This window comes from Schistocerca nitens, chromosome 1 (assembly GCF_023898315.1).
Source record: "Schistocerca nitens isolate TAMUIC-IGC-003100 chromosome 1, iqSchNite1.1, whole genome shotgun sequence".
NCBI classification, from domain to species: domain Eukaryota; kingdom Metazoa; phylum Arthropoda; class Insecta; order Orthoptera; family Acrididae; genus Schistocerca; species Schistocerca nitens.
Window position 1 is genome coordinate 888633313 of NC_064614.1, and position 25884 is coordinate 888659196.

At 40.6% G+C, this 25884-nt stretch overlaps 1 protein-coding gene across 1 annotated transcript in view; it reads right to left on the bottom strand.

Moving 5' to 3' along the window:
- Window positions 1-1577, bottom strand: part of LOC126210477 (probable ATP-dependent DNA helicase HFM1) — a 62965-nt gene extending 61388 nt beyond the window's left edge. The window contains exon 1 of the mRNA XM_049939749.1: window positions 1475-1577. Within this exon, the coding sequence (XP_049795706.1) occupies window positions 1475-1577 (103 nt within the window). The remainder of the gene's footprint in view (window positions 1-1474) is intronic.
- Between the last annotated feature and the right edge of the window lie 24307 nt (window positions 1578-25884).

The window sequence follows — 25884 nt, forward strand, 5'->3', positions numbered from 1 at the left end:
AGGGATACCACTTACACTTACTATCTATACAGACTATCGCCCATTAGCTGATGCAGTAAAGAATCCATATGCCAACACCACACCATGCAAGTTTAGGCACTTTGACCACATCTCACAGTTCACAACAGACATTTACCATGTGCGTGGAGCAGACAATATGGTTGCAGACTACGTGTCCCACTTAGCGGCGGTGACCACTCAAATGGATTTTGGTAACCTCGCATACGCACAGGCAACAGATGTGGACCTGGAACGATTTTTGTCAGGCAGCAACACGGGATTACAACTATGAAAATTCCCAGTGCCCGGAACCAACAAACTAGTTTGGTGTGACATGTCAATGGGGAGGCAATTACCTTTCTAACCTGCTATCACTGAACAATATTTTACTTGCTCCATAACTTAGCTCACCATGGAGTATGACCCATGATGAAACAAGTTTCAGAGCATTATGTGTGTCCAAATATAAAGAGGGATTGTGCCACTTGGACATGAGCGTGTATACCTTCCCAGAGGGTGAAGACAGCATGACACAACCAGCCACTGTTAGGGAGTTTCCCTTTCCTGAAGGGCCATTTTTGCCATGCACATATAGATTTAGTGGGGCCACTACATGAACCTAGAAGATTTTGTAATATACTTTTGGTCATCGACCAAACGACTTGGGTGGATACTGCTCCGCTCAGGGACATAGCAGAGACATTTGTGAGAGAGTTCATCAACCTAAGGATAGGAAGATTTGGCTGCCCTGAGTCGCTAACAACTGATCAGGGCAGACAATTTGAATTGACCCTGTTTATGGAACTGTGCCACCTCTGCAGCTGCCACTGATTCACTATCACAGCCTACCACCCACAATCAAATGTTGAATGGTGCCTCCGCACACTGAAAACAACACTGGTGTGCCACCATAACGAATGGTCAGAGACTGTACTCTGGGTGCTGCTGGCTATCAGAATGGCCCAAAAAGAGGACTTCAATGCCTCAGTTGCAGAGATCCTCTAATATGAAGCGATTAGCCTCCCGGCAAAATTTGTCACACAGACAACAGACAAAAGCAACAAGGACCTCCCAGACCTCTTATGACAGATTAGAAAACAGAAATGGTGCATCAGAGTCCCACTGTTGTCGCACCACACAACACCTCCTGTATTTGTGCACAAAAACGTACAGACTTGCACTTACATAATGCTACGCACAGATGCCATCAAGCCAGCGCAGCACCCAGCATACAGTGGACCATATAAAGTACTAAGACAGGGACCCAACACTTCTGAAATCATGATAGTCAGCAAAACCACTACTGTGTCTGTCGATAGACTGAAGGTTGCGTGGACTTTGACGGAGCTGACCTCATGCCGCAACACAATCCCCTTTTCCGTCGCAGTCGATGTCAAGCACTACCTTCCAGAAGATATCACAGTGTCTCTACATGACACGATGATCACGGTATCTGCCATGTACAAAAACTGACAGGTCAGCAACAGCACGGTGTCACAATCATTGTACCACTCCATACTGATACCACAGTCAATTGATACAGCTGCACTGTTAGCTACGCTATCCAGGCATGGCATCCTAGATGTGTCAGCCCCAGGTGACAACACGAAAACCAGACACAGGATCAGCCTATCAGTCTACACCCCCACTACAGGATGTTGTACAACCACCGGCAGGTGACCTAACAATGGCACCTCCAGTACCACCTACTCAGCCAGCACCGACGTCACAAAAAGGCAGGCCGCTGCGCCGACCAAGACATCTAGATGAGTATGTGCTAGACAGCATCTCCAGAGATGAACTGCACCACACCACAACACAACTTTAGCACTCCATGCCTCTGGGGGGAGGGGGGGGGGGGGGCTGTTGAGTGTTGAGACACAAGCTCTATGGACTTCCATCCCCAAGAATATCCCTGGAAAAACAGTATCTCTGGGCATTGGGCAGTATGTTCTGAGACTTCAAGTGTTTAAGTTGTATCTGTCCATATAATGTGTATAATATGTACTTTGTATATGTAAATCAGTAACATTGACAGTCATTACACACCATGAAGGTCATGTTCGTTACCCAAATCCTACAGCTACCATAGTCAAATGCTTGTGTACAGTCACTCCATTACTATAGTTATGTCATAACATATATCAGTTGTTTCATTATACTGGGTGTTACAAAAAGGTATGGCCAAACTTTCAGGAAACATTCCTCACACACAAATAAAGAAAAGATGTTATGTGGACATGTGTCCAGAAACGCTTAATTTCCATGTTAGAGCACATTTTAGTTTCGTCAATATGTACTGTACTTTCTCGATTCACCGCCAGTTGGCCCAATTGAAGGAAGGTAATGTTAACTTCAGTGCTTGCGTCGACATGCGACTCATTGCTCTACAGTACTAGCATCAAGCACATCAGTACGTAGCATCAACAGGCTAGTGTTCATCACGAACGTGGTTTTGCAGGCAGTGCAATGTTAACAAATGCGGAGTTGGCAGATGCCCATTTGATGTATATATTAGCACGGGGCAATAGCCGTGGCGTGGTACATTTGTATTGAGACAGATTTCCAGAACGAAGGTGTCCCGACAGGAAGACGTTCGAAGCAATTGATCGGCGTCTTAGGGAGCACGGAACATTCCAGCTTATGACTCGCAACTGGGGAAGACCTAGAACGACAAGGACACCTGCAATGGATGAGGCAATTCTTCGTGCAGTTGACAATAACCCTAATGTCAGCATCAGAGAAGTTGTTGCTTACAAGGTAACATTGACCACGTCACTGTATGGAGAATGCTACAGGAGAAGCAGTTGTTTCCGTACCATGTACAGCGTGTGCAGGCACTATCAGCAGCTGATTGGCCTCCACGGGTACACTTCTGCGAATGGTTCATCCAACAATGTGACAATCCTGATATCAGTGCAAATGTTCTCTTTACGGATGAGGCTTCATTCCAACGTGATCAAATTGTAAATTTTCACAACCAACATGTGTGGGCTGACGAGAATCCGCACGCAATTGTGCAATCACGTCATCAACACAGATTTTCTGTGAACGTTTGGGCAGGCATTGTTGGTGATGTCTTGATTGGGCCCCATGTTCTTCCACCTATGCTTAATGGAGCACGTTATCATGATTTCATACGGAATACTCTACCTGTGCTGCTAGAACATGTGCCTTTACAAGTACAACACAACGTGTGGTTCATGCACGATGGAGCTCCTGCACATTTCAGTCGAAGTTTTCGTACGCTTCTCAACAACAGATTCGATGACCGATGGATTGGTAGAGCGGGACCAATTCCATGGCCTCCACGCTCTCCTGACCTCAACCCTCTTGACTTTCATTTATGGGGGCATTTGAAACCTCTTGTCTATGCAACCCCAATACCAAATATAGACACTCTTTGTGGTCATATTGTGGATGGCTGTGATACAATACGGCATTCTCCAGGGCTGCATCAGCACATCAGGGATTCCATGCGACGGAGGGGGTGGATGCATGTATCCTCGCTAACGGAGGACATTTTGAACATTTCCTGTAACAAAGTGTTTGAAGTCATGCTGGTACATTCTGTTGCTGTGTGTTTCCATTCCATGATTAATGTGATTTTAAGAGAAGTAATAAAATGAGCTCTAACATGGAAAGTAAGCGTTTCCGGATACATGTCCACATAACACACTTTCTTTCTTTGTGTGTGAGGAATGTTTCCTGAAAGCTCAGCCATACCTTTTTGTAACACCCTGTATAATGAGATACACTTCCAAGTTCCTGTAGTAATAAATAGTCCTCAAATAGGTTCAGAAAGGTCTCACTTGTAATGTGCTGTAAATGCTTCACACACGTTTTTAGGTGACCAACTGATTATAATGAGCTTTTTCTAAGAACATTAACCTGTGTAGTATGTCTATACATGTCAGGTGGTGTTTACTGCTTGGCTGATATGAATGTTTATTTACTTCATTTTGAGTTCCATTGAATCCAGTAGCATCAGGTTTGTTAGGATATGTAATGATTCAGTGTTTTTTACATTATTTACAATCATGAAGTTTTCAAGAAGTTTAAAATAATGGATCAGCATTAAATGTTCATTTTTAATACTGTACTAAATCTACTATTACTTATAGAAAGGGTATATATTTCCAACTGTAAATTACACTGTTGTACTCTGCTGATGGAGTTGGATGAGCATTTCCATCACACATTTGTGCTTACTAAATAAACCCTTGACACAACAAGCTAATCTTCTTTGAATAGACTCTATTTTATTTATAAATTGTACCTGCTGAGGTCCCAACCTGATCAGCCATACTCAGATATCAGTCAAATGAGGGTTGTGTAAGCTGCCTCCTTTGTAAGTGGACAAACTTTTTGAGGATTCTTGCAGGGATGTCAGTCTGTCATCTGTTTTTCCTCGAATTAGTTTAACATGATTGTTCCCTTTTAAAATGCTCTGTACACATAGTATCAGAACTTAAATGAATGTGATCATGACCTTTTTGAACCATGTCAGCAACATGAAACTTCAGTCTGGGGTGACACCAGTAGCAGTAATACAGAACTAATTTTTATTTTCAGAAATGGTATTAAAATGATTCTAAACAAAACACAAAGTCACATGTGAAAGTCTTCCAACATCTAAAAACATTGACCTTCCCATCTATGTACATACACAATGAGGCAGCAAAGAGAGGAAAATACACCTGGAAGAAGCATATATATATTGTGGTGTAGTTTTTGCTAAGTTACAGCAGAAAATATGGTAAATTTTCAGAAAATTTTTAGTAATTATAAACATTAAAATGTGTGCAAATACTTTTTAACTCAGTACTAGTAATTTTGAACATTAAGAGTGTAATATCTCTTTATATACGATGAATTATTCAGATACAATTCTACCCTTGAATGACGTTTACTAATTTTCTATCTTCATACTCGCAGAATCCATGCGAAAAGTAGTTTCATACAATAGCTATGCCATGAGCGCATAAGTATTCTTTGTAGTACTCTCTCTGGTGGTTGTTAGAAAAAAAAGAGAGGGAGCTTCCGAGATTGTCTTCGTGCCGATTAGCCGGAGTTTTGTTTGAAGAACTGTAACCTGATTATTGAGATTTATGACAGAAGATAACTGATACGAAATTGTACGATAAAAAGTGAAATATATATATATATATATATATATATATATATATATATATATATATGGCTCCTTCATGAAAAAGGTCTGTATCTGACATTTGAGAATTAATGATATTCATCGATATATTGCGTAGTTGTTAATCAGAAGGGAACTTCCGAAAGACTGGATACGAACCTGCATTTAATAATCCAAGAGCTCCATTATTTCTTCGGAAGGTTAAACTTCATCAAAGCCAAATATCCGCTTGATCTGAGGTTTCCCGACTGATTATACAACGCTCCCAAAAATACGAGGCATTTTATTTGTACAGATTAGCAGACTGCCGCAAAGCACGAGCCTGCAGAGAAGGAGAATCATCGCCTGCTTTCATTCTAACAAGTAAAATTCCAGAATCATTTTGAGTGACTGAGCTATGACTGTGTTTCCTATCATGAATGATTGATTGATCAAACGAATTGAGAGTTACATAATTACGTAGATAGGAGAAAAAAAATTACAATGGCGCCAGTGTGACAGGACTCTCTTGGATTGTTATATAATATATGTATTTTTTGTTTCATGAAAACTAACGAGAACAAGAAGTAATGAACCTGAAGTGAGATACGGTGCCCATAGTAAAAGATTGCTGATACCAAGAAACGATTTCAACTATTGGACAACACCGCGACTACAGAAAAGGGCCAGAGAAATCTAATTTTTTTATCCTGTAGTTAAAATAGTTTGAAATCAATTTAGAAAGAACTTTTTTCCAGATAGTAGTTAAGATTGTAGAACTGTATATTGTGTGATTTTCGTATCTGGACATTGAACTTTATACCATCTGTGAAGTAATTTGAAAGTTAAGTGTGTCTACGACAGTAAATTTGAAACTGTATTTTGTGATTAGAACCTGATATTGATAGTTATTTATTGTTATTGACTAGAGCGGCATTTAAAATGTCATTGAATCAGCAACGAGACGTGCAACAGCCTTCAGCAGTTTGCGCAGAAGCAGAGGCCACGGATAGCAATTCTGAGACTGTTGTGGCTAGCGGTAGCAATATAAATAATCCCGCTGGTTCAGAAAACATTCATACAACAGCTGATCAGACTGTTGTTGACACGTTAGTTGTTATTATGCAACAGTTGTCTCTATTAGCCGAAGGCCAAGCGGAGGTAAAACGAGACTTATCCGTTATACAAACTTTCATGGAACCAGGAATAGTAGCAATCTTGACATACCTTACTACAGATTATCCAAGTCATTGAACAGCTACGAAGTGGTGGGTATGAAGATGTTTAATAATTTGCCACTAGAATGGGTAGAAGCTCCATTTGATGTATTTAAAGACAAATTGTTCAGTTGGTTAGCTGCAAACCCATACTACTCACTTCAGGAATTTTACGACTGTAAAATATCATAGTGGTACCGATTTGGAGAGTGTAGCATAATTTCTTTAACTGAATCAGTTATGATGCAATGTTTTCATATTATTTCATTTTAAATATTGTATTTTATGTAAAACTTATGTCACATATTGATCTTTAACCCATGTATATATGCTGTATAACTTGTATATGTGTAACTTGACTTTGTCAATTGCTGTAATAGCTAAACGACAATAAAATTTCATTCATTCATTCATTCATTCATTCATTCATTCGAACTCCAAAATCAATTAGCCGAAAATCAAACAGAATTACAAAATCAGTTAAGAGCAACCTTTACCGAATTAGATCAGAGATTAAATACCCAGACACAGGAAATAAAAGAACAGGCAGAAAGGACCGAACAGAATCTTATTGCTCAGATTGAGCAGGTCCGCCAACAATGCCAAGAAAACAATAGTAAATTAAAAGCGGAACTAACCGAATATGTATCCGTCAAAATTGACACGATACAAAAACAAGTAGAACTGTTTCCTCAAGTAATACAAGCTCAAGAGGACATACAGTGTTCCGTAGCTATGATACCAGAAATTATAGAATCCCAAGATAATGTAAAGAAGCAATTTGACGAAGTGAAGGAAAAACAGGAGACAGTGGAACATAGAATGAATGTACTTGCGGGAAAGTTTTCAGAAATGACATTACAGCGGCAAAATTTTCCTTCGGAAACCATAGAAGAAACTGTGAAAGTAGCTTTACAGTCAATTTCAGAGAGTTCGGAGGAGAATTTTTTCAACAAAAGGTTAAAGAAAGTTCGAGAACAACTTGGCGAAGAATTCTCGCGTTGGAAAGAAAATATCGAAAGATCACTAAATCTCTCGCAGGAGGATTTAGAAACAGCGAGAAGTAGGAAACAAAATTCTCAATCTGCGCGTGACATCCCGTCCACGTCAAGATCCGATGTAGACAGAACCGGAACGTCACCAGTTAGATTCGATATAACGGATAGCCACAGGGAAGAGTACGAACAGGAGGATTTTTGGAATCGTAGTACCGTTGAGGAGAAGATGATTAAACAAAGACAATTTCAAATCTTTAACCCTGACAAAAAGAATGTCCATCCTGTAGTCTTCATTCGAAGTTTCAGAGGTCTATTTCCACGATCTTGGACAGAATGGCAAAAGATTAGTTTTGTATCAGGATATATACAAGGATCAGGAGCATTGTGGGCATCCGAACAAACATCTTCTTGTAAATGTTACAAAGAATTTGAGCAGGCTTTTCTAGCAAAATATTGGTCTGCTGGAGTACAAGAAAGACTTAGGCAGGAAGTATTATATCCTGAGCCTTTCTCATTTTCTAGAGGATCTCTAAAGAGATATTTTGAGAAATACATCAATAAATCTTTGTATTGGGATGTACCGATTCCTTTGTCGGATATACTTAGAATTCTCAAGTCCAGACTACCCACCAGTATAAGGAATCAGCTGTTATATATAAATGATAAGGATATAGAATAATTTATGACTACGCTTGATCATATTGATATAATGGAGGAGGACAATAAAAGGGCAAGAGAAATGTCATATCAAAGAAGTGTAATAGAAGCGAATCCGAGCTGCAACTCGAATGGGAATGGCAGTAATGGTAGTGGTAACAATAATCATAACCAACTACACTCTCCGAGGAGATTTAGAAATGGACAAAATGCAAACAATAATTATAACCATAATGGAAACTTTGGTAATGGTGCAGCGAGGGGCTATTTTAGGAACAATAGGAATTTTAATCGATATAATCCAATGTATGACAACACAAGACAGTTCTACCAACACCAGCAGAACAACAACAATAATTACACAAATCAAGCAAGACAATATAGACCGAATTCACCACAACAACCGATAATCACTGAAGTAGCTGAAGAGACAAATACCAATCGGACCAACAGTCAGTCAAACTAAACGTGACCGCATCGTGCCCCGGAGGAGCGGTCAGGGTATCTGTTAGGGGCGAAACAGTAAAATTACAATTGTTAAGATATAATGATGGTGAGCTGTTGATGGAAGAGTTGTTGTTGTTGTTGTTGTTGTTGTGGTCTTCAGTCCTGAGACTGGTTTGATGCAGCTCTCCATGTTACTCTATCCTGTGCAAGCTTCTTCATCTCCCAGTACCTACTGCAACCTACATCCTTCTGAATCTGCTTAGTGTATTGATCTCTTGGTCTCCCTCTACGATTTTTACCCTCCACGCTGCCCTCCAATGCTAAATTTGTGATCCCTTGATGCCTTAAAACATGTCCTACCAACCGATCCCTTCTTCTAGTCAAGTTGTGCCACAGACTTCTCTTCTCCCCAATCCTATTCAATACCTCCTCATTAGTTACGTGATCTACCCACCTTATCTTCAGCATTCTTCTGTAGCACCACATTTCGAAAGCTTCTATTCTCTTCTTGTCCAAACTGGTTATCGTCCATGTTTCACTTCCATACATGGCTACACTCCATACAAATATTTTTAGAAACGACTTCCTGACACTTAAATCTATACTCGATGTTAACAAATTTCTCTTCTTCAGAAACGATTTCCTTGCCATTGCCAGTCTACATTTTATATCCTCTCTACTTCGACCATCATCAGTTATTTTACCCCCTAAATAGCAAAATTCCTTTACTACTTTAAGTGTCTCATTTCCTAATCTAATCCCCTCAGCATCACCCGATTTAATTTGACTACATTCCATTATCCTCGTTTTGCTTTTGTTGATATTCATCTTATATCCTCCTTTCAAGACACTGTCCATTCCGTTCAACTGCTCTTCCAAGTCCTTTGCTGTCTCTGACAGAATTACAATGTCATCAGCGAACCTCAAAGTTTTTACTTCTTCTCCATGAATTTTAATACCTACTCCGAATTTTTCTTTTGTTTCCTTTACTGCTTGCTCAATATACAGATTGAATAACATCGGGGAGAGGCTACAACCCTGTCTCACTCCTTTCCCAACCACTGCTTCCCTTTCATGCCCCTCGACTCTTATAACTGCCATCTGGTTTCTGTACAAATTGTAAATAGCCTTTCGCTCCCTGTATTTTACCCATGCCACCTTCAGAATTTGAAAGAGAGTATTCCAGTTAACGTTGGCAAAAGCTTTCTCTAAGTCTACAAATGCTAGAAATGTAGGTTTGCCTTTTCTTAATCTTTCTTCTAAGATAAGTCGTAAGGTTAGTATTGCCTCTCGTGTTCCAACATTTCTACGGAATCCAAACTGATCTTCCCCGAGGTCCGCTTCTACCAGTTTTTCCATTCGTCTGTAAAGAATTCGCGTTAGTATTTTGCAGCTGTGACTTATTAAACTGATAGTTCGGTAATTTTCACATCTGTCAACACCTGCCTTCTTTGGGATTGGAATTATTATATTCTTCTTGAAGGCTGTGGGTATTTCGCCTGTCTCATACATCTTGCTCACCAGATGGTAGAGTTTTGTCATGACTGGCTCTCCCAAGGCCATCAGTAGTTCTAATGGAATGTTGTCTACTCCCGGGGCCTTGTTTCGACTCAGGTCTTTCAGTGCTCTGTCAAACTCTTCACGCAGTATCTTATCTCCCATTTCATCTTCATCTACATCCTCTTCTATTTCCATAATATTGTCCTCAAGTACATCACCCTTGTATAAACCCTCTACATACTCCTTCCACCTTTCTGCCTTCCCTTCTTTGCTTAGAACTGGGTTGCCATCTGAGCTCTTGATATTCATACAAGTGGTTCTCTTCTCTCCAAAGGTCTCTTTAATTTTCCTGTAGGCAGTATCTATCTTACCCCTAGTGAGACAAGCCTCTACATCCTTACATTTGTCCTCTAGCCATCCCTGCTTAGCCATTTTGCACTTTCTGTCGATCTCATTTTTGAGACGTTTGTATTCCCTTTTGCCTGCTTCATTTACTGCATTTTTGTATTTTCTCCTTTCATCAATTAAATTCAATATTTCTTCTGTTACCCAAGGATTTCTATTAGCCCTCGTCTTTTTACCTACTTGATCCTCTGCTGCCTTCACCACTTCATCCCTCAGAGCTACCCATTCTTCTTCTACTGTATTTCTTTCCCCCATTCCTGTCAATTGTTCCCTTATGCTCTCCCTGAAACTCTCTACAACCTCTGGTTCTTTCAGTTTATCCAGGTCCCATCTCCTTAAATTCCCACCTTTTTGCAGTTTCTTCAGTTTCAATCTGCAGTTCATAACCAATAGATTGTGGTCAGAATCCACATCTGCCCCTGGAAATGTCTTACAATTTAAAACCTGGTTCCTAAATCTCTGTCTTACCATTATATAATCTATCTGATACCTATTAGTATCTCCAGGATTCTTCCAGGTATACAACCTTCTTTTATGATTCTTGAACCAAGTGTTAGCTATGATTAAGTTATGCTCTGTGCAAAATTCTACAAGGCGGCTTCCTCTTTCATTTCTTCCCCCCAATCCATATTCACCTACTACGTTTCCTTCTCTCCCTTTTCCTACTGACGAATTCCAGTCACCCATGACTATTAAATTTTCGTCTCCCTTCACTACCTGAATAATTTCTTTTATCTCGTCATACATTTCATCAATTTCTTCATCATCTGCAGAGCTAGTTGGCATATAAACTTGTACTACTGTAGTAGGCATGGGCTTTGTGTCTATCTTGGCCACAATAATGCGTTCACTATGCTGTTTGTAGTAGCTAACCCGCACTCCTATTTTTTTATTCATTATTAAACCTACTCCTGCATTACCTCTATTTGATTTTGTATTTATAACCCTGTAATCACCTGACCAAAAGTCTTGTTCCTCCTGCCACCGAACTTCACTAATTCCCACTATATCTAACTTTAACCTATCCATTTCCCTTTTTAAATTTTCTAACCTACCTGCCCGATTAAGGGATCTGACATTCCACTCTCCGATCCGTAGAATGCCAGTTTTCTTTCTCCTGATAACGACGTCCTCTTGAGTAGTCCCCGCCCGGAGATCCGAATGGGGGACTATTTTACCTCCGGAATATTTTACCCAAGAGGACGCCATCATCATTTAATCATACAGTAAAGCTGCATGTCCTCGGGAAAAATTACGGCTGTAGTTTCCCCTTGCTTTCAGCCGTTCGCAGTACCAGCACAGCAAGGCCGTTTTGGTTAATGTTACAAGGCCAGATCAGTCAATCATCCAGACTGTTGCCCCTGCAACTACTGAAAAGGCTGCTGCCCCTCTTCAGGAACCACATGTTTGTCTGGCCTCTCAACAGATACCCCTCCGTTGTGGTTGCACCTACGGTACGGCCATCTGTATCGCTGAGGCACACAAGCCTCCCCACCAACGGCAAGGTCCATGGTTCATGGGGGAAGATGGAAGAGTTAACAAAGGATTTAATAACGTGTCATAATGACAGATCGAGTGTTCCGGTATCGGAAGTATTTGTTGAAATAGAGGAAGTTCCAACGAATGTGATATTGGACACCGCCGCTTCCGCCAATGTCATCTCAGGCGCTCTTTTTCGGAGAATTATTAGGAAGAAGAAGGTACCAATTTTGCCAGTACAGAACTGCAAAATCATTGGAGCTGTTGGAGCACGCTCTCCCAATGTCAAAATACAAACACAATTAGAGATGAAAATGGGAAATGTAGCAATAAAATGCACGTTCCTTGTAGTGGAGAAGTTATTAGTGGACTGTATTCTGGGTATTGGGAGTATGCAGGAGTACGATTGTCAGATTGATTTTTTGGAAGGAATAGTTAAATTTAGATTAAATGGAGAAGAGATAGCACTGGATTTAAATAGAAAGGAAACGGTGCATGAGAAATATTGTCGCGGTGCCATAATTCAATTAATTGACACTACAAACGGTCATTGGAAGGAGCTTTCAAGTGATTTGATACAACAGGAGGACTTTAACCAAACAACAATGATAAAAGCTAGTGAATCAAATCAGCTTACTGGAGAACAAAGGCAGCAGCTTCATTATTTGTTAGAGGCATATGAAGAGATTTTTGATGAGAAACCAGGAATTATTAAAGGGTATATTTGTCACCTACAAGTGAAGCCACATCAGACTTACTGTTACACGCACTATCCGATCCCCTGGCGTTTAAAAACAATCCGTTCAAAGGGAGATAAATATAATGTTAGAATGGAACTTGATTGAGCCATCAACTAGTCCATATTGTTCTCCGCTCTTAGTCGTTCCAAAACCTGGAGGCAACGTAAGATTAATTCTGGATGCGAGAGAGATTAATAAAATAATATGGAGAAAAGGTTTTGTTGAGGCGACACATCCATTCCTCGAAACTGATGAAGAACATAAAGAAATGGAATCTTATTTATACTGGACCATATGTTATTGTAAATATACCAAATCCGGGATCATACTTGTTGGCATATCCCGAATCGAAAAGAATAAAGGGATTATTCCCGCATAATGATATTAAGAAATTTTTTGAAGGATCGTAGATCTGTGATACCAAATATGGAGAAGAATTTAGAGTGGAATTTGACTATGAGTCGAATGTGTATATAAATATCAAGAAGTTTATGTTGTCTAGAGGTTAAGAGACAGTGAGATTACTCCTGTGATAGGTTAAGAGACAGTGAGATTACTCCTGTGATAGGTTAAGAGACAGTGAGATTACTCCTGTGATAGTTTAACACAAAAAATTTTAAGATAGGTAGAAGAATGTGTTAATTACTAGTGTTTGTAAGTGTGGACTATGAGCAGAAGCCACAGTGAAATACAAGGAAAGTGCATCTACATTTCCTCAAGACACGGCACTTATGTGAGAATTGCGTGTGAAACTTGAACAGTGTGGGATATGTAGGTAAATACGCTGTGAGTATGATGTGCGCTGTTCGCGCAAGAAAACAAATGAACTGTGAAATGAAGCAACAGTCGATAATGTCACTGTTGAAAACAATTGAAGAAACTCTCTGGTTGCACGAGAGAAAATTATTATAATTTTTAGATTTTTTATTATGCCTTCTTTACCAGGAGAATTAATTTAAGAATTTTAATTGACTTTTTAAGAATAGCAATTTGTGTGTTTCATCTTATGGACATAATTGTTGAAATATATTTCCATAAATGTTCATGAGAGGATGAAGAAGATTCTGCGATTGGATGATTTGTTAAATGAACATACGTCATCATTAATGATATTTATTTGCAAGTGGATCTATAAATCAATTAATTATAAGAATAATGAAAATTTTTCAAATTATTCCTTTTGTGGAGTCAGTGTCGTATGCCTATGTTTAAAATTTTTCATCAGGTGTAAACTTAAATTTTATCCATAATTTCGTAATTGAAAGCAGACCTTGGACAGATTCAATGCTCTACTTCCACCTGCACTATAACAAAACGAAGATTAGATTAAAAATTTTTTTTGAGAGGAATACATTCAATATGAGCTACAACAACATTTAATTGCCCACAGTCTATATGGCAATGTTTTGGACAATCAGCAGTTGTAATGCAAAACTACTTTGGTATTGAGGACTACAAAAAAATTTCATGATTGTCAGAACTGATGGATATTCCAGTCTAGTACAGATGGAAGAATATAAGAATCCACTCCGATTTTGAGTTCAACGATGAAATAGGGACTTCGTTGCCTTAATCCACTCTCTTCCAGGGATTTATTCAGTCAGAACCTTTTCTTATTCCACTTTAAACCTGTTTCATGTTCACGTCCCTGACCATCTGTTCCGGAGATCATCTTCCTGTTTCTACGGCACGTTACCAGCTTCTATCCTGTACCATAAGCCATCACCTGTGCTCCGTGCCGCCTCCACCAAATGCTGTACATCGCCTACCCGGTGTCCGTACCCAGTGTTCCTGTTCCATCGACTTCACAACGAGATCGCCGGCTACATCGTCGAAAGAAGAATTATGAAAATTTTTTTTGAGCAATATTGTAAAATTTTTTTTTGGCTATGAGGCACTTTTCCTGTGATCTAATCTATAGAGCTTCTATATATTTCAAAATTACTGGATTTAGGCTTTCCTATCTTCTTTAATACCTGAGCTGGGGTCTATTCTTCCGGGTTTTCCAGGGTTTCCCACAGGCCAGTTCCCAAATGGGTAGACCTTTTCCGTAATTACACCAATCTACATCTTCCCTGGTTATGTACTCGGGATGCGGATATACCCCGGTACATTTAAAAGCTACAGCTTAGGTATTCTCGTAACTTATTGTCTTAACATGTTACCCATACTCTCTATAGTAAAATTCTACGAATTCAAAATATTCCTCTTTTGAATAAACAACCCAACAAATTTTTTTCTGTTAGCTCGCAAAGTGTATTATCATTAACTTTGCTCGCTGCGAGGGGCAATTGTAATATCTCTTTATATACGATGAATTATTCAGATACAATTCTACCCTTGAATGACGTTTACTAATTTTCTATCTTCATACTCGCAGAATCCATGCGAAAAGTAGTTTCATACAATAGCTATGCCATGAGCGCATAAGTATTCTTTGTAGTACTCTCTCTGGTGGTTGTTAGAAAAAAAAGAGAGGGAGCTTCCGAGATTGTCTTCGTGCCGATTAGCCGGAGTTTTGTTTGAAGAACTGTAACCTGATTATTGAGATTTATGACAGAAGATAACTGATACGAAATTGTACGATAAAAAGTGAAATATATATATATATATATATATATATATATATATATATATATATATATATATATATATATATATATATATATATATATATATATATATATATGGCTCCTTCATGAAAAAGGTCTGTATCTGACATTTGAGAATTAATGATATTCATCGACATATTGCGTAGTTGTTAATCAGAAGGGAACTTCCGAAAGACTGGATACGAACCTGCATTTAATAATCCAAGAGCTCCATTATTTCTTCGGAAGGTTAAACTTCATCAAAGCCAAATATCCGCTTGATCTGAGGTTTCCCGACTGATTATACAACGCTCCCAAAAATACGAGGCATTTTATTTGTACAGATTAGCAGACTGCCGCAAAGCACGAGCCTGCAGAGAAGGAGAATCATCGCCTGCTTTCATTCTAACAAGTAAAATTCCAGAATCATTTTGAGTGACTGAGCTATGACTGTGTTTCCTATCATGAATGATTGATTGATCAAACGAATTGAGAGTTACATAATTACGTAGATAGGAGAAAAAAATTACAAGAGGCATGAATATTAAAAATAACTTTCACATGTTAGAAAATTCATCATGTATATGCACACACACAAACAGTGTTCATTTTTACTGATAACACTGAAATATGTCAAAAACTATACATCAGATCAAAAAAAGTTATGATTCCAATTCGTTTGTCTTCGAGGGGGACATACAATGACACCACACTTGGCTGCCCATCTCACCCCATGTGTGGGTGGTGAGCACAACTTTGAAATCTTCAGTGGGAACCCCATTTTTTATTGCAGATTACGATTCTGTGGCAAAATCTACATATGTTTTGTCTGCAGCATTTTCTTTGTTCCATCACAGATAATGCTACAATCAGAGGAATAGAAATGGGCACACTGTTGTAATTTATGACATGCTATTGAATTTCCCTTCTTCGATAACCAATGGTATGTGGGACCCTTCCTCCATTCTGCAAGGCTAGAACAGGCCAGTATTTCATAAATTTTAATTGGAAAACCCATTCACAACACTGTATTCCTCCAACATATCAAACAAGGGGCTACTCGATGCACAACTGGGACTGTGACATGAGGCGAATGCTACTCTACTTTTCCACTTAGAGTAAGTGTTCAAACATTGTAGTACCAACTTCAATACACTTAGTGATCCACTTCTTAAATGACCGTGCACAAGGCAGAAACATATCTGCGTGAATGTCAGCACAGGTGTTTCTGATGTGGTCGACCATGTCTTCATGGTTTGTTGGCAACTGCTGGTACACATTGCCTTTCAAATATTCGTCCAAAAGAAATTTGGCAACCTAGCAGGACAATTAATAGGTCCACCTCTGCCAATCCACAGACAAGTGAAACACAGTATAATACCTCCCGTGCTTCAATTGTCTAGGGCAACCATCATGCTGAAACCACATATGTTGCTGAACATCCAGGGCAACATCCTGCAGCAGTGCTGGTAGTTTCTTTCCAAAAAACATTCAATATTTGCATCCATTCAAAGTGCTGTCAATTAAATATGGACCAATGAGTTTGTTCCCTATGATACCACCTTATATGTTAACTGACCAATGATGTTGATGGTCAGCTTCCCGCAACCAGTGGGGATTGTCTAGACTCCTGTAATGCGTGTTATGTTGGTCAACACTACCATGGTTTGTGAGTGTAGACTCATCAGAAAACAGTACCTCAGAAAAAATTGTGGGGTCATTTGCATTTACTGATGTGCTCATGCACAAATCACAACTCAATTATGGAAACTGGCGCAGTGAAGTTCTCGTAGTGACATGTGGTATGGATGATACATATGATGATGGAGTATTGTGACAATACTACCTATGGGCACATTGGAATGCTGAGAAATTAACTGTGGGTTGTGGTGCACTGTATGCTGCCATGAGACATAAAGGCATTCACACTGTAAAAGAACAAACAAGAGTACCTTTCTCTGAAAAATGCACATCATACAAGGCAACTGTAGCCTCAAAATTTCCCCTACATTCTCAGTAAATCCAGATCATTTCAATTTTTTCTTCTGTGGTTGCAGCATTCATCAACCACTTACACATCTGTTCTCCAAATGATAGGTAGATATGCAGGCAATAAACACTGTGCAAGTATTGTGATGTTTAGAGCCACTATCTGTTCTATGTCTGAACAGTATGTGAGCTCCAGTTGCAGCGTACTGCCTTTTAAGATACAATGTATCTACATGGCCATGGTGGCACATCGATTAGTCCCCTTTTCAATATGCTGGAGGAATACAATGTTGGGAAAGGGGTTTCCAATCAGAAGTTCCAATTAGAAGTTATGAAATACTGGCCTGTTCTACCCTTGCAGCATGGAGGCAGGATTCCATGTGCCATTGGATATTCAAGGGCCATTTAGTAAACGTTGTAAATTACTATTGTGTACTCATTTCTATTCCTCTGATTGCAGCACCTTCTGAGATGAAATGAAGAAAATGCTTCAGACGAAACATATGTAGATATTGATGAAGAATCATTATCTGCAATAAAAAGTGGAGTTCCCATTGAAGATTTCAAAGTCCCCCCACCCTGCCAATACCCATGCATGGGGATGGGGTGGTGGGTTGAGTATGTTATTGGGGGATGTCCCACTCTGAGACAAACAAGTTGAGATTACAACTTCTTTGTACCTTCTGCCACACACTCTAATGTGACTTGTTAAGAATAGCAGTAGATGTAGAGGAAAAAAGATATCCCATGCTTTGTCTCACTGTCTACCATTCTCACATAACTACTTTCCTTCTCACAAGCACGTAGGATTGGAGTAAGTGAATGACATTCTCCATCAGGGTTTCAACTGCCTCTCTTCATGCCCTGAAATGATAAATATCCTCCTCAGCCCTTTCATAGTGGTATTCCTCCACCTAAATGACCTACACAGTATCCTTGTCCTACCCTCTTCCGCCCTTGCTCCCAACTCCTTGCACCAATGGTTCTCGCATATCCCTGCAATAGACCTAGATCTATGTCCCTTCCCATACATCCTCCAAGAGCCACCTAATCTAGTCCTGTCAGAGGCATCTCCTACACTATCAAAGGCAGGGCCACATGTGAAAACAGCCATGTAGACTACCAACTTAGATGCAAACACTGTGTGGCATTCTACAAAGGCTTTCCCACTAATAAGCTGTATGACAATATGAATGGCCAGTGTCAAACTGTGGGAAAGAGACAGCCAGACTAATCAGATGCTGAGCATGTCCACCAACATGGTATGCTTGACTTCAACAACTGCTTCATAGCCAAAGCCATCAGGGTGCTATCTTCTAATACCAGCTTTTGTGAACTGCACAGATGGGAACTCAGTCTTCAGCATATTCTCCATTCTCGCAACAGCCTGGAGTGAATGTCCACTACCCCCTGTATCCATCTGCCTCTATCCCCTTCTCTGCTCCCACTCAAGCCTCATACATGCATGCTATCCTCTCAGCACACCTGAAAGTTCTTCCTCCTTCTCCCCTTCTCCTTCCCAGCCAGCATCTTTGTGCTGAACCCAACAGCCCACCACCTTGTCCCTGCCACAGGTAGCACCACAGCATCTTTTTCCGTCTCTGCTGCCCATACCCCTTCTTTCCTCTTGTTTTTTCTGTACCTCTATTACCCCTGTCAGCTGAGATCATTTCTCACTGTAGTTTGGTCATAGCAGCTGGAGAAAACAGTGGTCATGTTTGTGTGAATTGTGCACAGTATGATTTAGTGTGTGTGTGTGTGTGTGTGTGTGTGTGTGTGTGTGTGTGTGTGTGTGTATGTTGTATTTTCTAAATCTGAAGAAGAACTTTGTCCCATAGCTCAGACTACTTTTAAGTGCACTTTAAATGTGCCTTCCTGCTGCCAAATGCCTCTTCTAAGATAGTTCCCTGTGGCATGCCGTACTTAATAACTCCAATTTCTGATATGCATCCAATCTCCACTTGATGTTGGCAACATATGACATCCTCATACAGTTTAGATTTACATTTTTCTATTGTAGCTGCATAAGTGATTGTTTCAAAAGCTTTTGATGGATAAAGAAACGTTCTAGATTCTGAATTATTGACCACCAAATTCTAATGAAGAAGACAGAATAATTAAGAATAAGAATATAAATGGTTCCACTCATATCTGGAAAACAGAATATAGAGAGTATATCTCTGCAAGAAGGAATAGTCCCCGACAGGCTAAAACTAGCTGTAGTGATACCACTCTTTAAAAAAGGTGAGAAAAACAATGTTACAAACTATCGCCCAATCTCCCTCTTAACCACCTTTTCAAAAATTCTTGAAAAACTCATGCACAGGTTGATTGTCAATAATCTTACCTTTCACAATATCCTAAACAAGAGTCAATTTGTATTTTGTACTGGTCTTTCTACAAAACAAGCAGTATTCTGTTTCACCAACCAAGTTCCGGAAGCCATGAACAAAAAAATGTCTCCGGTAGATATTTTTTGTGACCTCTCAAAAGCCTTTGATTGTGTAAACCATCTAATCCTTTTGAAAAAGGCAGAATATTATGGTTTGGTTGGTACTGTTGGTTCGTGGCTCCAATCATACCTGAAGGACCAAAAGCAGATTGTAATGCTGAATGGCTCATCCAGAGAATCTGTTTCATCTGAGTGGGGCTCAGTAAGTGTGCCCCATAGTGCTCAGAGCCATTTGAACCAGTAAGTTGTGGTGTGCCACAAGGCTCTGTTTTCTGGTCCACTGCTACTTCTCATCTTCATTAATGATCTCCCACTTCGTTCTGATACAAACAGTAAATTTACTCTTTTTGCAGATGACACAACAATTCTAATTGATGATTTTACACACAACAATCTTGAACAAACTATGAATAAAGTGTTCAATGATATTGTAAACTGGTTTTCTTCAAATGGTCTCTCACTCAATACAGATAAAACCCTTTATACGAAATTCCATACTCCACAAAGAAATATGGAAGAAATTAACATTAACTGCAGAGATCAGGAAATACAAAAAACTGAGGTTACAAAATTCCTGGGTGCTTATATAGACAGCAAATGTAGCTGGTCAGCACACATTCTTCATCATTATAAAACACTTAGCTCAGCAATATTTGCACTATGGGTTATTGTTTCAGTGGCTGAAGCAGACACCATTAAGGCTTCACACTTTAGCTATTTTCATTCATTAATGACATATGCTATTATATTCTGGGGGAACCAACCTCTCACAAAGGAAATTTTCACTGCACAAAAAAAAGCCATTAGAATAATGGGTGGTGTCCATCAAAGGCACTCTTGCAGGCACTTGTTTTGAAAGATGAGGATCCTTACCACCTACTCACAATATATCAACTGTGTACAATCTGACACCTTCCAGATCATAAATATATCACTCATCCTTAACATGTGAAACACAATTTTCTGTTAATTGATCGTGCTGTTGTTTAGTTGATATTTGTTTACTTTGTATCTTTTTATTGAATTTATACAAGTTATATTTGAACTATGTAGAATCTGAGATCCCTGTGATTCACTTGCTACCAGATTCTATAGAACATGAAATGAAATAAAATAAATGAATGAATAAATAAAAGGGGTTAAATGTAGAAGACAATTCTATAAACTGTATGACAAACTCAACAATTTTAGTGACAAATGTTGACTGTTGGTTGAAGTAGAACCAGCATCCAAAAATACTGGCAAATAGAGTGTTATACACTTAGAATCTTGGTACAAGTATACTACATAGAAGTAACAATACCAGAGAAGGAAAGTTGCTACTCACCATATAGCAGAGATGCTGAGTCGCAATACGCACAACAAAAAGTTTCACACAATTATAGCTTTCGGCCATTAAGGCCTTTGTCAGGAGTAGACACACACACACACACACACACACACACACACACACACACTGAGTAGACACACATATGCACACACACACACACACACACACACACACACACACACACACACACACACTCACGCACACTCAACTTGCACATACGTCTGCAGTCTCAGAGAGCTGAAACTACACTGCGAGCAGCAGCACCTTTGCGTGATGGGAGTGGCGACTGGGTGGGGGTAAGGATGAGGCTAGGGCAGGGAGGGGGGGGGGGGGGGGGATAGTATGGTGGGAGTGGCGGACAGTGAAGTGTTGCAGTTTAGAAGGAGGGCAGGTGATAAGGTGCGGAGGGGGAGGGGGTAAGTAGCGGAAAGGAGATAAATAAAAAGAAATTAAATAACTGGGTGTGGCAGTGAAATGACAGCTGTGTAGTGCTGGAATGGGAACAGGGAGGAGGCTGGATGTGTGAGGAAAGTGACTAATGAATGTTGAGGACAGGAGGGTTACGGGAATGTAGGATGTATTGCAGGGAAAGTTCCCACCTACATCAATTCAGAAAAGCTGGTGTTGGTGAGAAGGATCCATATGGCACAGGCTGCAAAGCAGTCATTGAGATGAGGGATATCAAGTTTGGCAGTGTGTTCAGCAACAGGGTGGTCCATTTGTTTTTTGGCCACAGTTTGTTGGTGGCCATTCATGCAGACAGACAGCTTGTTGATTGTCATGCCTACATTGCAGCACAGTGGTTGCAGCTTAGCTTGAAAATCACGACTGGTTTCACAGGTAGCCCTGCCTTTGACGGGACAGGTGATGTTAGTGACTGGACTGGAGTAGGTGGTGGTAGGAGGATGTATGGGACAGGTCTTGCATCTAGGTCTATTACAGGGGTATGAGCCATGAGGGTTTGGGAGCAGGGGTTGTGTAATGATGGATGAGTATATTGTATACGTTCGGTGGACGGCGGAATAGCATGGTAGGAGGACTGGGAAGGATAGTGGGCAGGATATTTCTCATTTCAGGGCACGATGAGAGGTAATCGAAACCCTGGTGGAGAATGTAATTCAGTTGCTCCAGTCGTGGATGGTACTAAGTTATGAGGGGAATGCTTCTCTGTGGCCGGTCTGTGGGACTTTGGGAAGTGGTGGGAGACTGGAAAGATAAGGCATGGGAGATTTGTTTTTGTACAAGGTTGGGTGGATAATTACGGTCAGTGAAGGATTCAGTGAGACCCTCAGTATTTTTTGAGAGGGACTGTTTGTCACTGCAGATGTGATGACCATGGGTGGCTAGGCTGTATGGAAGGGACTTCTTGGATTGGAATGGGTGGCAGCTGTCGAAGTGGGGGTATTGCTGGTGGTTAGGAGGTTCGATATGGATGGAGGTACTGATGTAGCCATCTCTGAGGTGAAGGTCAACATCTAGGAAGGTGACTTGTTGGGTTGAGTAGGACCAGATGAAGCAAATGGGGGATAAGTTGTTGAGATTCCGGAGGAATGTGAATAAGGTGTCCTCACCTTTAATCCAGATAGAAAAGATGTCATCAATGAACCTGAACCAGGTGAGGAGTTTAGGATTCTGTGTTTTTAGGAAGGATTTCTCTAGATGGCCCATGAATAGCTTAGCATAGGTTGGTGCCATGTGGGTGCACATAGCTGTACCATTGATTTGTTTGTAGGTAATGCTTTCAAAGGAGAAGTAATTGTGGATGAGGATATGGTTGGTCATGAAGACTAGGAAGGAGGTTGTAGTTTGGAATCCATAGGACATCTGGAAAGGTAGTGTTCGATAGCAGTAAGGCCATGGGCATCAGGGATGTTAGTGTACAGGAAGGTGGCATCAATAGTGACGAGCAGGGCACCGTGTGTTAAAGGGATAGGAACTGTGGAGAGTTGGTCAAGGAAATGGTTGGTATCTTTTATATAGGAGGATAGGATCCGGGTAATAGGTTGAAGGTGTTGGTCTATGAGCGCAGAGATTCTCTTAGTGGGGGCACAGTAACCGGCCACAATGGGGTGTCCTGGGTGATTGGGTTTATGGACTTTAGGAACCATGTAGAACGTGGGAGTGCAGGGAGTGGTAGGGGTAAGTAGAGAAATGGACTCTGGGGAGAGGTTCTGGGATGGGCCTAAGGATTTGAGTAGTGACTGGAGATCCTGCTGGATTACTGGAATGGGATCACTGTGACATGGTTTGTAGGTGGAAGTACCTGATAGCTGATGGAGTCCTTCTGCCACATAATCCTTGCGGTTCAAAACAACAGTGGTGGAGCTTTTGTCAGCAGGTAGGATTGTAAGGTCGGGATCAGTTTTTAGATGGTGGACTGTGGTTCTTTTGGTGGATGTAAAGTTAGTTTGCATGTTGAGGGTTTTGGGGAATGATGTTGAGGCAAGGTTCAAGGTTAAGAAATTCTGGAAAGTTAACAGGGGGTGGTTTGGAGGTAGTGGGGGTGGATCACAGTGGGATGGAGGAGTGAACTGAGTTAGGCAAGGTTCAATATTGGTCTTAGGTTTGTCTGACTGGCCGATTTGGTGGCAAAAAAGTGTTTCCACTGCAGGGACCAGGAGAAGGAGAGAAGGTCTTTAACTAGTCCTGAATGGTTGAATTTGGGAGTGGGGCAAAAGGTGAGGCCTTTGGAAAGGACTGATATTTCTGTGAGACTAAGGCTTCTGGAGAAAAGTTTCATAACTGTGTTGCGGGTCTGTTTAGGTTCTGGGTTGTGTGTGGTGGTGGTGGTACAGAGTTTTGGAGGGTGGGGTAAGTGTAGTAGGTCTGCGAGACAGGGTTTGTCAGCTATGAGGGGATGTGGGGGAGGTTTGGAGGTTGTTGTAGAAGTGGTGGACAGTGGTACTCTGAGGGGGGGAGTAGGAAGTGAGTAGGATGGAGAGATTTTTGAGGTGGCGTTGTGCATATTGCTCAAGTTCCTGCAGTTTCGATGTGTGTTATGGGTTCCAGGAATTTGGGATTACATAGCAGGAGAATTTTGCAGATGGAGAGAAAGTACTGCAAGGAGGATTTGGCTTGGTTGATATGGTTCTGCAGGACTATGTTGGTGAGGGCTAAGGATTTGCGGAATCTGAACAGGTGGAGGTCATTGTGGAAGGAGGGGTGGCAACCAGAGATGGGTAATATGATGGTAAGGCTATTAGGGGGGATTTTATGAGCCAAGCAACAACGCAGGAACAGTATGTGAGACTGGGATCTGGATAGGGATAAGGAAACTTTTCTGTATTGACGCAGATGGGAGGAGCGAGGAGCTATGGTGGTGCAAAAACTGCAAAAAATTACGTAAGATTGTAGAATTACGTCTGAAAAATTATGCAAAAATACACCCAAATAGGTGTGAAAAGGACGAAATGAATGCACAAGGGGGAAAAAACGAGATGAAATCTGAGGAAGACGACGATAGTGGAAGGCAAATAGTCAGTAAAATTGGCGAGAAGTCACAAGGGTCAAAGTAGAGAATAACTAATCAGTAGTATATATACGTATATTACTGTGGGTAGCAGGTTTGAGGGCGGACAAGCGTAAGGGGGGCAACAGATGTGAGTGGATGAGGTGGCTGTAGTGGGTGCGAACAGGAATAGAATGGTGAAAGTGGTAGGTGGGGGGGGGGGGGGGGAGGAGGGGGGGGAGGTTCATAGTTAGTTGTTAGAGATGTAAGATTGAGAGGCACTGGAATAGTGCAGGAGATAACACGCAAAAATACAGAAATTGACACAGGAAGCGTGATCAGTTTGAAGGTATAGGCTTCATTATATCAGCGGGAGTAATGTGGGTCCTAAGATGCTGCACTAACAATCAGCGTGGTCTTGAGGCCATCTGTTGTGCCGAGACAGTTGATACAGTGTGGCTGGTAAGTAAAGCGTGCAGTGCGGTTCGTAAGGTAACAAGAGAAACACAGGAAAGAAAAGAAAGAAGGATGGACATTGAGTATAGTGGATGCAAAAGAATATAGTTACAAAGGAAAACAGCACAGGGTTAGGATCGAAGAAAAGCCATTAGACAAAAATCAAACAATTGAAAATTCCAGGATAGAATGTAAAAATACCAGAGAAGGAAAGTTGTTACTCACCATATAGGGGAGATGCTGAGTCGCGATAGGCACAACAAAAAGATTCACACAATTATAGCTTTCGTCCATTAAGGCCTTCGTCAGCAGTAGACACACATACACACACACACACACACACACACACACACACACACACACACACACACAAACGCGCGCGCGCGCGCGCTAATGCAACTTGCACACACGTCTGCAGTCTCAGAGAGCTGAAACTACACTCCGAGCAGCAGCACCAGTGCATGATGGGAGTGGCGACTGGTTGGGGGTAAGTGCCTCATAGTTACAGTGTATTATTACATAGGTTACTTTCAGTCCTCAAGTGTGGCATTGTTTTTTGGGGAACATGTACACAAAAAGTAGCTACAATATTCAAACTTCAAAAAAGGGTCATAAGAATAATAACTAGACCTCAGACTTTTAGGTTCTAAAAATCTTAAGTTAGTTACCTAAAATAGGTTCTATCACTTACCAAAACAGCTTATAAAAATCAGAAAATAGGTGACCAAAATCTGACATTTTATTGTCTAGAAAGATAAATATATTGACAAAAATCCACATTATATTATCGTCTGTGTCCATTATTACAGTCACTGTAAATCTTATATGCCGAGGATAAATGTTCCATGTCAACATATGTCACCGGAACATATTTAAATGATGCTATTAGGCGCAATGGGACTGCACACTCATGTTTTGTTGATTTACCTGCTAAGATGTCAGCCATTGAGCAGAGGGTGGTTAAGGCTTTTTTTTTTTTTTTTTTTTTTTTTTTTAAAAAAAGCACTGTCTTTAGTTTCTCTTTAACTTTGATACCGATAGACT